General features: G+C 41.9%; 1 protein-coding gene across 1 annotated transcript; it reads left to right on the top strand.

Moving 5' to 3' along the window:
- Window positions 1-5,801: 5,801 nt before the first annotated feature.
- On the top strand, window positions 5,802-7,250 carry LOC133798681 (BURP domain-containing protein BNM2A-like). Its single transcript, XM_062237120.1, has 2 exons — window positions 5,802-5,960; window positions 6,160-7,250. The coding sequence occupies exons 1-2, from the start codon at window positions 5,904-5,906 to the stop codon at window positions 7,021-7,023; spliced, it is 921 nt and encodes a 306-aa protein (XP_062093104.1). The 5' UTR covers window positions 5,802-5,903; the 3' UTR covers window positions 7,024-7,250.
- Window positions 7,251-16,219: the final 8,969 nt, after the last annotated feature.

Genomic DNA, 16,219 nt, shown 5'->3' with positions numbered 1-16,219 from the left:
GGGTACCATATCCGTACTCTAACTTCTTTAGGTTTGTAGGTACATTCCATATTCATGCGTGTACCTTGCCACTTGTGAGTATTCTCACCTCCAAGGCCATGGGCGCGGGACCATGGGGCCGAGGCCATGGGCGTGATGCCATGGAGCGTGAGGCCATGGGCGCAAGGCCATGGGGTCGAGACCATGGGTGCAAGACCATGGCGCCGGGACCATGGGCGTGAGGCCATGGGGCCGAGACCATGGGGGCGAGGCCATGGGGCCGAGGGCATGAGCGCAAGGCCATGGGGCCGAGACCGTGGGGCCGAGGCCATGGGGTACGAAGCCATGAGGCCGAGACCATGGGCGTGAAGCCATGAGCGCGAGGCCATGGGGCACGAGGCCATGGGGCGCGAGGCCATGGGGCCGAGACCATGGGGGCGAGGCCACGTGGGCGAGGGCATGGGCGCAAGGCCATGGGGCCGAGACCGTGGGGGCGAGGCCATGGGGCCGAGGCCATGGGCGCAAGGCCATGGGGCCGAGACCGTGGGGGCGAGGCCATGGGGTCGAGGCCATGGGCGCAAGGCCATGGGGCCGAGACCGTTTGGGCAAGGCCATGGGGCCGAGGCCATGGGCGCAAGGCCATGGGGCCGAGACCATGGGGGCGAGGCCATGGGGCGCGAGACCATGAGGCCGAGACCATGGGCGTGAGGCCATGGGGCCGAGACCATGGGGGCGAGGCCACGTGGCCGAGGGCATGGGCGCAAGGCCATGGGGCCGAGACCATGGGGGCGAGGCCATGGGGCCGAGACCATGGGGGTGAAGCCATGAGGCCGAGACCATGGGCGTGAGGCCATGGGGCGCGAGGCAATGGGGGCGAGGCCATGGGGCGCGAGGCCATGAGGCCGAGACCATGGGCGTGAGGCCATGGGCACGGGGCCATGGGGACGAGGCCATACGCGCGGAGCCACGTGTCCGAGGCCATGGGGCCAAGGCCGTGGGGGAAGGGCAGCCTCGCATAGCGAGGCCCCTTAGGTCCTTCCAGACACTTTCGCTAAGGGCTACTGTGAGACATGGGTCTCGTGTCGGACAAGATATTAGGCTGCTTTGCTTGCTTGAGGTTAATTGAGGGAAGCTGTTGACTATGGCTTTGGTTAATTTTTGGCATTCACACTTGCCCCCCGAGTCTATGAGGAAGCCTTTAGGCTTCTTGGTAGACTCATATTAATGCTACACTCCCTATGCTCTGGTGGTATTGCTGGGTGATCCGTGTCCGTTGGTGCACTTTGATTACTTGTAAGGATATATTGACCCCTTGGGTCTTTGCTATCCTTTTATGTGTTTTTGCGGGCGCTTATTATTTGTTGCGAGAAGCGTCCTTCTCGTCATTAGGCATAGTACTATTTTTGCAAGCGTCTTCTTTGAGATCCTTTTTGCAAGCGTCTTCTTTGAGACCCTTTTTGGAAGCGTCTACTTTGAGACCCTTTTTGTATGCGTCTACTCTGGAGACCCTTTTTGCGGGCGTCTACTTATGAGACCCTTTTTGGAAGCGTCTACTTTGGAGACCCTTTTTGCGGGCGTCTACTTATGAGACCCTTTTTGAAAGCGTCTACTTTGGAGACCCTTTTTGCAAGCGTCTGCTTATGAGACCCTTTTTGGAGGCGTCTGCTTTTGAGGTGATCTCTCCTCGGGTGGGGACTTTCACGGCTAGATGGTCTTCGTTCGATCTCAGACTTGGTAAGTGACCCCTCTAGGACGATGCCCTCCTTTTATATGGAGTCCCCAGACATATTGGTAGTATGGCCACTGGAGGAAGGTTCGCTTTCTTCGTCACGGAGGTTCTCATGGCCCTCTTCCACACGTATGTACTTCTGTGCTCTCTCGAAGAAGTCGTCCAAACTCGAAACTTCTCTTTTGAGCATGTTACTCCATAACCTGCTTTCTGGACAAACTCCGGTTGTAATAGCCATCTTGAGCTCCGCTTTGGTTAAATCTCCCACCTTTGTTGCTTCTATACCGAACCTATGGATGTAGTCCTTCAAACTTTCATTCTCGCCTTGTTTGATGTTAGCGAGACTGGTAGTTGGCATGATGTAGTCACACGCTGTGTGGTGTTGCTGAAGAAATTCATCAGAGAATTGTTGCCATGACTTGATTGTTCCTGGCCTTAACCTCCTAAACGACTTGTACGCCACTCCTTTAAACGTAACGACGAAGCAATGACACTTTGCTCTGCTGTTGACCCCTCTTAACCTCATCAAGTTATTGAAGGAGTCTAAGTGATATTTTGGGTCTGTAGTACCCTCGTACGGAGTCATGCGAGGTTCTCTGAAGCCACTGGGCATTTGTTCAGCCTGAATCTCCCTTGTGAAGGGTGAATCACGGTCGAATTCTCCGTCATCCATGCGCCCCCCAAGCGCTGTGGTGATCTTGTCCCGAGGGCTTCGCATTTTGGTGTCTAGCCCCCTCCTCTTTTTGCATAAGGAGTTTTGTGGGGTCTCGGGCTGATCCCTTGCCTTGGTTGTGTCCCTCGGTGGATTCGCGGGGGGTACGTCTCTTACTTCTAACCTCTCCCCATGGAGCACTTTTCTTAGGCCAGGGGGTGCCTCTTCTGAGGGGACTTCGACCTCGCTCTTACGACCATCACCTTCCCTCCACCTTTGCTCCTGGGGACCTTTTGTTGGCCTAGGTCCCCCCTGATACCTTGTCTGGGGGGTTTTACTGGCAGAAAGTTGGGTTCCCCCATCATCTACGGGGACAGTGCTTTCCCATTTTTCATGCTCCTTCCCTTTACGCGTAGGAGGGGGTGTGCTTGACTTTCCTCACAGTAGGTCATTTAAAACCTCTTGCATGTTCTCTATCTGGGTTTCCAGCTTTTGAGTCTTTTTATGTAACTCTTGAATCTCATCCCTGTAGAGGCGAGTCCTTGAGCCTGAACTTATCGAGCGTACCCCGGGACTCTTGCTTGGCCCGTGCGTTGATGGACCTGGGTCTTGGTGGCCTGAGCTAGGTGCTATCGGAGGCCGGTGAAGTGAATGCACTGGCGGCTCCAAATGACCTCCGCCGGGCCGGATGGTCGGAGATGAGGCTTCCTTCTCCTCCCTTGGGGGAAGAGCCTCCTCCGGTGTGCCTCCATGTTTAGGCGGAGGGGGGTCTTTCTGGGTAGCCCTCCGCTCTACTTCATCCCGGAGAACCTCATCATCTTGTATTTGCCATAGGCGTTTTGAACGTCTTAGCATCTATCTTTGCTGGGAATGATGGAAGAACGCTGGCTTAATGCTTGTTCTTCCCACAGACGGCGCCAAACTGTTGACGGTGAGAACTCGTCAACTAAGTTGAGTTGGAAAAAATTATCAAGTCGAGATCACTAATGGAAATGCAGTCGAAACTTAAAAAATAACTCAAGAACAATGACAGAACAATAATGGAGAAATCAATCTTTCATTCACTCTCAAGCCCTTGCTACAGTAAAATTTCCAACCCCATTTCAGGTGGTGTTAGAGTTCCTTTTATAGTAGGCTCTAATGGCCCTTGATACATGGTGGTCCGGGAGACCAAGGGGTACATAAGTACTATGTCAGGGAGTGGATTCAGAGGTTGTGGTCGTACATCTGGTACAGGAGCAGGTGTCAGGAGGATGGCTCCACTACTTGTCTGTACTCATGCCAGAGGAGTGGTGGCAGAGGTAGTGGTGCAGGTAGTAGTGGTGTCGACTCTGACTCCTGGCCATAGACGTACGGGCCATAACTCCTATCCTTGCATACTCACTCCTGGCGTTCCCACTACTTGTCTGGTAGGGGTACCATATCCGTACTCTGACTTCTTTAGGTTTGTAGGTACATTCCATATTCATGCGTGTACCTTGCCACTTGTGAGTATTCTCACCTCCAAGGCCATGGGCGCGGGACCATGGCGCCGAGGCCATGGGCGCGATGCCATGGAGCGTGAGGCCATGGGCGCAAGGCCATGGGGTCGAGGCCATGGGTGCAAGGCGATGGGGCCGGGACCATGGGCGTGAGGCCATGGGGCGCGAGGCCATGGGGTGCAAGACCATGGGGCCGAGACCATGGGGCCGAGGCTACGGGGCCGAGGGCATGCGCGCACGGCCATGGGGCCGAGACCATGGGGCCGAGGCCATGGGGCGCGAGGCCATGAGGCCGAGACCATGGGTGTGAGGCCATGGGGCGCGAGGCCATGGGGCGCGAGGCCATGGGGGCGAGGCCACGTGGGCGAGGCCACGTGGCCGAGGGCATGGGCGCAAGGCCATGGGGCCGAGACCATGGGGGCGAGGCCATGGGCGCAAGGCCATGGGGCCGAGACCATGGGCGTGAGGGCATGGGGCGCGAGGCCATGGGCACGGGGCCATGGGGCCGAGGCCATGTGCGCGGAGCCACGGGTCCGAGGCCATGGGGCCGAGGCCGTGGGGGAAGGGCAGCCTCACATAGCGAGGCCCCTTAGGTCCTTCCGGGCACTTTCGCTAAGGGCTCCTGTGAGACATGGGTCTCGTGTCGGACAAGATATTAGGCTGCTTTGCTTGCTCGAGGCTAATTGAGGGAAGCTGTTGACTATGGCTCTGTTCAATTTTTGGCATTCACAGAAACCGAAGTAATAACCTTTTTTTTTTATGTACTACCATTCCCAAAAGCGATGTAAAAACCCATTAAAAGACTTTTACTTCAGTTTTTTTATATTCTATGTGTAAAAAATGAAGTAAAAATTTATATTTCTAGTAGTGATCATTGTATCATTGTGTAACAAATATTATTAATCCTTGTATTATTATATATTATACATCGATGATTGAACCTTTTTTTTTAATTTTTGGCCTAACATTTCCTCTTCTGCAAATTTACATGCACTTTACATGTGTATATAATTTATATTTTTTTGTTTAAATGGTTGTTAGAACATAAATATACTTTAAATCAGATTTTTATGATTTGTGGTATTTGATAGGAATATGAAGTGGCTTATTTTTTAAGTTGTGACTCCTTCCTGAGTCATCTTTCCATTTGTTTACTTTTTTTTATTTTGGTTTTTGTTTCCTTGTTAATTATTATTTGTAAAGTGATATTTCTTTTTTTTTTTTTTGACACAATTTTAAAATAATTTTACACCATTTAGAACACGCAAAAGACGAATAATTTGATCAATAATTAGTTTTATTAGAAGGCCAAATAATGTTGCATTCAAACCATTGCCTATAAAAGTTATTATTTAGTGACAATATTTTAATGATAATATAAATTTTTTGTAATTAATTGTCATTTTAAATTATAATAAAACTTAATACAAATTACAAATTGTTACTAATATGTAATTAAAATTTAATATTTTATCAAATTATAACAATGTTTGATTATAATATTTTTTGTAATTAATATTTTTAAGCACAAAATAATTTTTTAATCACAAAATTCTCCCATTTAATCGTAAAACATATTGTTTTAGATGGAGTATGATTTTATTTTGTACACAAATAATTTTCAAATGGTCATATTAAAATGACATGATGTTAGTCCAATTATTATAACACATAAAATAGCTAAATAATTCATATGCAAAAGACAAGAAATAATATCTTTAGATGTAGAAAAAGGAAATAATTCATGCAACACATCAGACCATTTCCAATGCCACTGACGTTATAAACGTGAAATGACATAATTCATGTAAAAGACAAGATATAAAATTAGTTATAGGTGACACTGACAAGGGCTGTACCAAATACAATTATATGGTCCTACAATGATGATAATGTGATATAATAGTTATTTGATGAAGATTAAAAGAAATAATAATAAAAGGAAAAAAGTTTTTCTTCTCATTTCACCTCTTCCTACAACTTAATAATATTTATTTATTTAGTAGAAGGAATTAATTAAGATGACTAAAGTTGGAAGGAGTTCTGGCAAGGGACAAGAACGATGGCTTTCGGAGTTGCTTCTTGGAAACTCTTAATTCATTTACTATTTTTCCAGCAGGTAATACATTGCTACAAACTTCCCTTGTTCACAAGTCCTCAATTTATTATTTGATGCAAGTATTTAAGTTTTATTGTTGTAACACATCATCAATCCCATATAAATCCTCTTATACTTTGTTAGTTAGTAAGTTTTTTTTAATTCATTAATATACCTTGTCATGATGAGTAACCTGATTTTTCTGTATGTGTTTTTGCAGCTTGCTTATGGGAATCATGAGGAGTCCATGATGAGTAAAAGCTATATACAACTTCCAAGCAGTAAAACTGGCGAGATTGAGGTCGCGAAGGTAAATGATTCCCATGGAGAAGAAAAGGGAAACACACAACATTTTCAAGCTCATGATCACTTGTCTCACATGGAAATGGATCCAAATTTAATGATTTTCTTCACCCCGAAAGACCTAAAAGTAGGCAAAACGATGCCCGTTTACTTTCCCAAGAAAGATCCTTCTATTATACCTCCACGCTTGTTGCCTTTGGATGAAGCTTCGTCCATTCCCTTCTCCCTCAAACAACTCCCTTTCCTTCTCAATCGCTTCTCTTTTTCCCAACACTCTCCCCAAGGTAGAGCCATGGAGGATACCCTCAAGCAGTGCGAGTCTAGATCCATCAATGGAGAGACCAAGATGTGTGCTACTTCCCTAGAATCTATGCTCGATTTCGCACGTGCCGCATTCGGACTAGAGGATGACATTAGTGTTGTGACAACTACCCACTTGGCCAATTTAAGTGTGTCTCTTCAGAACTACACTATTTTGGAAGTGCCTAAAGAGATATTGCCTCACAAGAAGAAGATGGTGGCATGTCACACCATGCCTTACCCTTATGCAGTGTACTATTGCCATTACCAAGACAGCGAGAATAAGGTGTATAAGATCTTATTGGGTGGTGTAAATGGAGACAAGGTTGAAGCCATTGCTGTATGTCACATGGATACTTCGCAGTGGAGCCGTAACCATGTCTCATTTCGTGTGTTAAGAATCGAGCCCGGCACTTTACCAGTCTGCCATTTCTTCCCCTCGGAGAATCTCGTTTGGATTCCAAAACCCATATCGACCTAGTAATCTTAGGGATGGACTTCTCATGTTTGCAATCCTATAAATTACACGAGTATGCATGTTGGCTGCCTAGTATCCAGAGCTATTTTTTTTTTCTTTTAGAAAAAAAAGTTATATGTCGTTGTGTGTTTCCATAAATATGTTAATATAAATGTCAGTGCCGGCCACTAGCATGAAATAAAAGTGATCGTCCCTAAATTATCCAATAATAAATCTTGTCTTTTGCTCTATGTTATTCCAAGTACTTTGTGTTGTCTTTATTAAAAAAAATGTAAAATCCTAAAATTGGGTAATTTTTTTATAATAAATATATTTTATTATTTGGTATTTTCAAAATGGTATTTTGAGTAAGTGCCTCTTTTTGGTAAAGATAATTATCTCTATTGAAATACATTTTATTCTTAGTTAAGTTTCCTAATTTTTTTATGGTAACTTGTCTATTTTAAAATAATTTTTTATAGGATTATTCTCTGAATATTTTGATTGATTCTAGTCTATTTAAAAAAGAGGAAACTGAGTGAGTCTTGATGCCCAAGAAATGAAACTTCGAAATGAACCTGGCTGAGTTTTAAGATCAGGTTCGTCCATTTCCTGATGCTACATAATGTTTTTCTGTCACATTTGGAAAATCCTGCAGTTAATAAAATGAGAAGTTATTTTGAGTAACTTCCCGATTTGGTCTGATTTGGGCCATAAACGAGATTGACTGGCGTAGGGGTTTCTAAGCTCTATAAATACTAGACCTAAGCAGTAACCATCCTTACCTCTTCACCATTCTATTTTTTTCTTTTCTTTTTAAGAGTTATTTTGTTTGTAAAGAGTAAATCTTATTCTACTATCTCTTTGTTTGTTTATGCTTTGTGTTTTTTATTCTTAAATAGGTCATAAAGTTTGTGAACGTGTCATACAAGTCTTCGGGAGAAGATTTTTACAAGACTTGCTTCGGGAGGAAGTAAGCACTCATCAAGATCAGAAAAGATTTCGTGCTCTTGGCGTTTATCAAAATCAGATTATTAAAGTAGATTACATTAAGGTTGCGACAAAAATTTAGAAGGAGTCTAAACTTGTATAAGTCAATTGTTATTTATATTCTTGAGACTTTACTAATTGATTTTATCTCTGGGCGTGGCCCTAAGGACAAGGTTTTCCGAATAACGTAAAAAACTTCTTGTGTCACGTTACTTTAAGTTTATTTACTATTTGTTCATTTATTTTGGTCGATTAGCATTCTGTCCTGATATAGCAAAATATTTGTTTGATCAAGCAATCGTTTAAAAGTTCCGCATTAATTAAATTATTTTTTAAATTTAGTTGGTATCTTAAAAAAAGAGAAAGAAAAAAAATTACTCGTAGATTTGAATTAGGAGTCTGTGCATGCCATCAGACCAGAATATTTGGATTTAAACATTATAGTCAAATAGACGATGCAATGAAATTTTCCAAAAAGAAAAAATGTGAAAATTATATGTAGATTCCTTATAGGTTATAGAGTTCCTTCTAACTAGCTTGATCAATTTCTCGTCTGTCCTTAATTAAGGCTATAGTATTGCCGGCTTTTGCCTTTCTATTGGCATTGAGAACGGAATATCTTGTGGCAAAAAAAATAAAAAGATAATAAAATGCTTAGCATATTAATCCATAACAAGGTTACAAACTCTATATATAAATATATATATATATAACCATTAAATTGTTGATATTGACAAAAACACATTTTAATATTTAACAATTTAGAATTTTCGTAAACATGCAAAACTATAAAGTTGATCATAAAAAATTTAATAAATTAGATTTCTTAAATTTTAAGTCCCGTAAATTGAAAAGTTGATCCTTTAATATTTAAAAATAATAAAGTTTTTTAGACTTTAAGTATCTCATGAAATCATTCTAAATATTTAGGCGATATATATATAGGAAGCGACTACAACGTATCCCATTTTTTTGTAACACCAGTACATCATTTTTCTATTTTGGCACCTGAATAGTTATAATCTCAAAAAAATTTATATGATGGTGCACATTATAACTGTCTATAACATCCTCCAAATTTTTAAGAAATTTTGAATAAATTATGGTACCGAAACAAGGTCTAAACTGTCTGTTGCACGCATGCCTGTTTTTTTGTGTACACGTGTAAAATTTGACAGTTTGAACTCTGTTTTTGGCTTCGTAAACTATTCAGAATTTCTTGAAAATTTGCATAATATTCTAAATACCTACAATGTACACCATCATATAAAAAAATTTGGGATTATATCTATGCCGGTGCCGAAATAGAAAAATGATGTACCGATGTTGCAAAAAAATTGATGCGTTGTAGTCGTTCCATATATATATATATATTAAAAATTTATAAAGCAAATATTGAAACCAATCAACATCCAAAACAAGAACAATTACAATTGAAGAAATTGTTAATCTTCATTAGTCCTTCTAACTTTCATTCTTGCCCTCGATATTTAATTTCCACCATTCTCAAACCAATGACCAGCTTTCAGAAATATTAATTAATCACATGAATTTAATACTTAAAACTATGTTTTTGACCTGAATTTCAAACAATAAATCCTCATACATAATTAGTTTCTAAACCAATAAATCTGCAAATAATATAGTCCAAGCACTACTACAATATTTACTTTAAAGGATTTTTTTTTCATCTCATGCTAATTGCATGGCATGAAAAAAATTGGAGGATATTTCTAGTTTTTCCTGGCATGACACGAAATAGTTTCTATTATGTCACACTTTGGACGACCCAAAATGTTTTCCACCATTCATTATATATGATCTTAATTCTCTCGTATGCATACAAGATCATATTCTCATAAATGAATATGGAATTTTCTCATATTTATATATAAATTATTTAAATAATAATTTTAAAAATCAAATATAATAAAATTTTACTTTTATTTAAATCAATAAAAATGTATTTTAACATGCTTGTAGTGCACCAACCCTAACAATCTCTCATTCTCCCTTAAAGCAAGTGAGACATCTCTCTCAAACTAAGCTCATATTACGTACATGACCCATAAAAGACTTTGCAGTAAGTGTCTTAGTAAACAAGTCTGACAGGTTTTGTTCCAGCTCTATCTTCATAACTATCACATCACTTGTGCTCACGATGTAATGACCCACTAATCTAGACTCTTGGACCATTATCAAACTATACATACAAATTCTTACTAAAACATACATTTGCGAAAATACCATAATTTATTATAAACTTGTAGAAACAAAGGTTACTTTCATAAAAATAAGTAGGATATGGGTACCCATTGTCTTTAAAACAAAAATAACTTAAAATAAAAAGAGTTACATAGAAAATGCGGAAAATACATCTAAAAACATAAACAAGACTACATCCTCGAATCGAATAACGCTCGGCTCCTTGACTCCATTCACCATCGATACACATCCTCTAAGCGTCACGAATCTTTCCGCCTCTAAAGCTTATTTCCTGCACATAAACAGAAAGGAATGAGCCTAATGCCCAGCAAGGAAAAATCTAACACATAGTCATACACATCAATTTCATAATAACGTAAAGACATATCATAACACATAATACACTTATTATAATGGCCATTATTACTTGGGGTCCCATAGACTAAACAAGCTTATGCCCATGAGATTAGTGGGGTCCTACCAGCTAAATAGGCATATGCCCACAATCTTTTTGGGGTCTTGTTAGTCAAAAAGGGCATAAGCCCAAGCCTACAAACATACACATTCATAACATATTCATAACATATCATAACATAACACATAAGATAACATAAACATAAACATATAGATTCTAGTCTATTTTCCTTACCAAAGTTACCGGGATATAATGGACTGAGTTGGGACTTTTGGAACACTCCTAAAACCATATGAGAAAGAGTGAGTCTTAAGAAGAAGAAGAAATGAAAATGAATAGGAAGACTAAACCATTGAGAATTATGCTTACCACAACTTATGTGCTTAAGAACTTGGATTCCTAACCAAAATAAGAATGAGGTTAGGAAACTGAGTAGAAGACTAAGAGAAGGGAAACATAAATCAAATGAACTAGAGTTTCGGGTTTACCTCAAAGACTTGCATGATCAATCTAACCACAACTGAAATACTAACGAACCTCACTTCCCAAAGTGTTTGATAAGCTTATGATGTTTAAGCTTATGATTTTCCCAAACCAGGTGTTTACACTCTCACACTCACTTAGCACTAGCAGCTTCTGAACTTAGAGTAAAAGGTGAAGAAATGGCTGGGTACTAGGTCCTATTTATAGAGTTTGGGATTGAAAGTATCTTGATTTTACTTGAATAAAAATAATGGCTTTTTAGGTGAAAATCATTTCAATAATCGTTCAGCAGAGGCTGAAGACTCGTTCAAAAGATGCTGGACTGTTGAAGGAGTTTGAATGGCTGAAAGGAAATGAATTCAAAAATGTTTGAAAACATACTGGAGGAGGCGATATATGGCCCCCTGTAGGCGATATATCGCCTGGGCTAGTATGCCCGAGGCGACCGTGCATCGTCTCGTGTTTTCCGTATCTACGTACTGCGATATATCGCCCCCTATAGCTGCGATATATTGGCACAGGCTGAATAATTAAACACGAAATTACACATTTTTAGCTAAGTTTGAATGGAGTAAACAGCCTTGACTAAACCCTCAACGTATTCAAAGCTGCTGACTGACCCTATAACATTCAAACTTTACTCCTTATTAAATTTAATCCTAAAAAATACTTAATCCTTAATCACCATTCATAACATGTGCTTAAAATCCTATTGGTTGATGTCTAAACCTTATAATGTAATAAATATAATCCTTAATATCAGTCACATTAATCAAACCTTAGGTTATACTTAATATTCTTAAACTATAGATTAAACTTAGAAAATCTATAAGTACTACTATGAGTGTCCAAATAATTCCCGGTCTGAACCAAAAATCCATAGTTACAAAGATAATGCTATAAATACTATCATACTATTATCTATCTTAGCTAAGTAAAGTTCTTGGACTCTACAATTCTCCCCTACTAAAAAGAATTTCATCCTCGAAATTTACTTATCAAATAACTCCGGATACCGGCCTTGCATGTCCTCCTCCAACTCCCACGTTGCGTCGCATTCAGAACTATTGCTCCATAGGACTTTGACTATAGGAAAGCTCTTGGACCGTAATTGCTTCATCCCTTTATCTAGGATGCTAACCAGTCGTTCCTCGTAACTTAAGTCTTTCTGGAGCGCTATCGTATCGTACTTAAGGACGTGAGATGGGTCTGACACATATTTGCGTAACATCGAGATGTGGAAGACGTTGTTACAATAGGCTAGTGCTGGCGGTAGGGCTAGTCTATACGCAATTGTTCCCACTTCATCCAATATCTAAAAGGACCTATGAATCGGGGACTAAGCTTGCCTTTCTTTCCGAACCGCTTGACACTTTTATAGGAGATATCTTGATCTCCAACTTGGAATTCTACATCGCATCGCTTGGTATCCGCATATCTTTTCTGACGGCTTTGAGCAGCCAGCATACGCTGTCTAATAAGCGTTACTGCTTCTTGAGCTTGCCTAACAGATTCGGGCCTTAGAAGCTGCCTTTCTCCTACCTCGTCCTAGTGCAACGGTGATCGGTACCTTCGTCCATATAGCAACTCATAAGGTGCCATTCCGATCGTTGACTGGTAGCTGTTGTTGTACGAGAACTCGATCAGTGGTAAGTACTTGTTCAACGATCCTCCGAAATTAAGTACACATGCGCGTAGCATATCCTCTAAAATATGAATCGTACGCTCGGACTGCCCATCGGTCTGAGGATGGAAAGCTGTACTAAGGCTTAATTTAGTACCCATAGCTTGCTGTAAGCTTCTCCAAAATCTTGACGTAAATACTGATCCCCTATCTGACACTATCGTCTTGGGGATTCCATGCAACCGTACAATCTCTTGGATGTAGATGTCTGCATATTGGTCTGCCGTATATGAAGTCTTAATAGGTAGAAAATGAGCCGACTTGGTTAGTCTATCTATGACTATCCAAGCGGAATCATGCTGCTTGTTCGTCTTTGGTAGCCCCGTGACAAAATCCATGGCTAAATCATCCCACTTCCATTCTGGTACGCTAAGCGGTTGCAATAAACCTGCAGGCCGCTGATGCTCTGCCTTCACTTGCTGGCATACTAGACACTTAGATACATACTCTGCTATCTCCTTCTTCATCCCTGGCCACCAATAGACTGCCTTGATGTCATGAGTCATCTTGGTAGACCCTGGATGAACTGAGTACGGGGTATTGTGCACTTCTTCTAGGATCGTCTTCTTAATACTTTGATCGTCTGGCACGCATACCCGATCCTTATATCTCAATAAACCTTGACTGGATATTGAGAAATCTGCAGTCTTGCCTTCTCTGACTGCATCCATGTGTGCTGCTAGTGTGTCATCATGTCCCTGACCAATTCGTATGTCCTCTAGCAGATTTGATTGGATAGACAAGTTAGCCAGCTTGCCTACAATCACTTCTATTATGGCACTAATCAGCTCCTGTTGTAGCAGCTTCTCTATTCCGGCTAAAGCTGCTAAATTTCCATAACTTTTCCTACTAAGTGCATCGGAAACTACGTTCGCCTTCCCCGGGTGGTATAGTATTTCGAAATCGTAATCCCTTACTAACTCCATCCACCGGCGCTGTCTCAAGTTAAGCTCCCTTTGAGTAAAGAAGTACTTTTAAACTCTTGTGGTCCGTATAAATCTCACACCGTTCTCCGTAAAGATAATGGCGCCAGATTTTTAACGCAAAGACCACCGCTGCCAACTCCATATCGTGAGTTGGATAGCGTTGTTCATACTCCTTTAACTGACGTGAGGCGTAGGCTATCACCTTGTCATTTTGCATCAGTACGCATCCCAATCCTAACTTTGATGCATCACAGTAGACAACGAACTTGTCGTTGGGTGTTGGGACACTAAGTACTGGTGTTGAGCAAAGCTTATCCTTAAGCAACTGGAAGCTTTCCTCACACTTATCATTCCAGTTAAACTTTTGTTGCTTCCGGGTCAGGTTGGTGAGTGGAGTGGCTATCTTGGAAAAGCCCTCTACAAACTTTCTATAATAACCTGCTAGCCCTAAGAAGCTTCTTACTTCTGACGCGTTCTTTGGCCTAGGCCAATCCTTCACGGCCTCTACCTTCGATGGATCTACTGCATCTCCGTCTTTTGATATGATGTGCCCGAGGAACGCCACTTGCGAAAGCCAAAACTCGCATTTCTTGAACTTTGCGTAGAGTTGATGCTCCTTCAATCGCGTCAAAATCATCCTCAAGTGTTCCTCGTGCTCCACTTCATCCTTGGAGTAAATTAAAATGTCGTCGATGAACACAACGACGAATTTATCCAAGTAGTCCTTGAAGACCCTATTCATTAAGTCCATAAACGCTGCGGGTGCGTTAGTAAGACCAAAAGACATAACCAAGAACTCGTAATGTCCATAACGAGTCCTAAAGGCTGTCTTAGGAATATCTTCTCCCTTTACCTTGAGATGATGATACCCAGACCGTAGATCGATTTTTGATAATACCGTCGTGCCTCGGAGTTGATCGAATAAATCGTCAATCCGAGGTAGCGCGTACTTGTTCTTAATCGTTACTTTGTTCAGCTCACGGTAGTCTATGCACATCCGCATACTTCTGTCCTTCTTCTTCACGAATAGTACCAGAGCTCCCCATGGTGAATGGCTTGGCCTAATAAAACCCAAGTCTAGGAGTTCTTGTAGCTGCGTCTTTAACTCCTTGAGTTTCGTAGGTGCCATCCGGTATGGTGCCTTAGAGATAGGCTCGGTGCCTAGTACTAATTCTATCGTGAAGTCTATCTCTCGAGTTGGCGGCAATCCTGGCAAGTCATCGGGAAATACCTCTGGAAATTCTTGTATAACTCGAACATTTCCAACCTTAAGTGGCGTCTTCTTTTCCATGTTCGTGATGCTGGCTAAGAACACTTGACATCCTTTCTCTATCCTTTGTTGAGCTTTGAGAGATGACACTAACGGGGTGCGTAGTCCTGAAGCTTGTCCCATGAAGCATTGTCTCTGGCCGTCAGGAGTCTCGAACATCACCTTCTTGCGTTTGCAGTCGATCGTTGCGCCATGCCGTGCTAGCCGATCCATGCCTAGTATTACGTCGAAGTCCTTGATTACTAGCTCTATCAGGTCTCCTTCTAGTTCTATGTCCTCAATCTTGATCGGTACGCCTCGTACTATTCGTGATGATAGAACTACTTTGCCCGAAGGCAACTCGGTTACAAACCTAGTTCTAAATCTTTCACTTGGTTTGTCTAGTTTTTCTATCATTCCTAACGAGATATACGAGTATACTGCTACCAATCAAGCGATACTAGAACATATACTATCGAGGATAGGATCTGACCTGTAAATCCTTGTTACTAGCATGGGTTCCTCCTTGGGTCAAGGCAAAGACTTTGGTCTGGAACCATCGTTTAATCCTTCTTCTCCTCACTAACATTAATCTGAATCCTTTCTACTTCTATTTCCGTTTCTAGAATATTTGCATAGGTAGTGGTTCCCAGGTTTGCTAACTTAACCCCTAATTCCATCTTTGGTCTAAGTCCTCTGACGAACTTGGTCAACCTCGTAAAGTCGGTTGGGACCAACTCTGGTGCAAACTTGACTAATCTGTTGAACTGACAAGCATATTCTTCTATCATTAGCGATGACTGCCGAGGTGTAATACTTCTTGTGGAACAGCTCCTTAAATCTTGTCCATATCATGGTGGTGACATCGTTAGTCTGCTGAACTAAGTCCCACCATATTCTGGCATCCTTCTTGAGTAATGACGAGATGCAGGATATGCGGTCTGCATTACTGAGATTCATGTGCGTAAGAATTGGCTTCACATTCCTTAGCCACTCTTCTGCCTCAAAGGGGTCTATAGTCCCTTCGAAGTTTGGAGCGTGCTGCTTGCGGAACCTCTCATACACTGACTCCATATTCGGTACTGGATGTGGTGCGTAGTTCTTCACTGGCCATCCCCCATATGGACCAACTTGTTGGGGTGCTAGGGCCATTTGTTGTAGCTGTGGCTACGGTTGCGGCGGAGGCTGAGGCTGAGTCTGCGCCTGTTGACGTTGTTGCTGCAAGAGTTCCTCAACTTGTTGTCGCCGTCTAGCGATTTCTGCGATGT

The sequence above is a fragment of the Humulus lupulus genome, chromosome 1, assembly GCF_963169125.1.
Source record: "Humulus lupulus chromosome 1, drHumLupu1.1, whole genome shotgun sequence".
NCBI lineage: Eukaryota > Viridiplantae > Streptophyta > Magnoliopsida > Rosales > Cannabaceae > Humulus > Humulus lupulus.
This window is presented reverse-complemented; position numbering and strand designations above follow the sequence as displayed.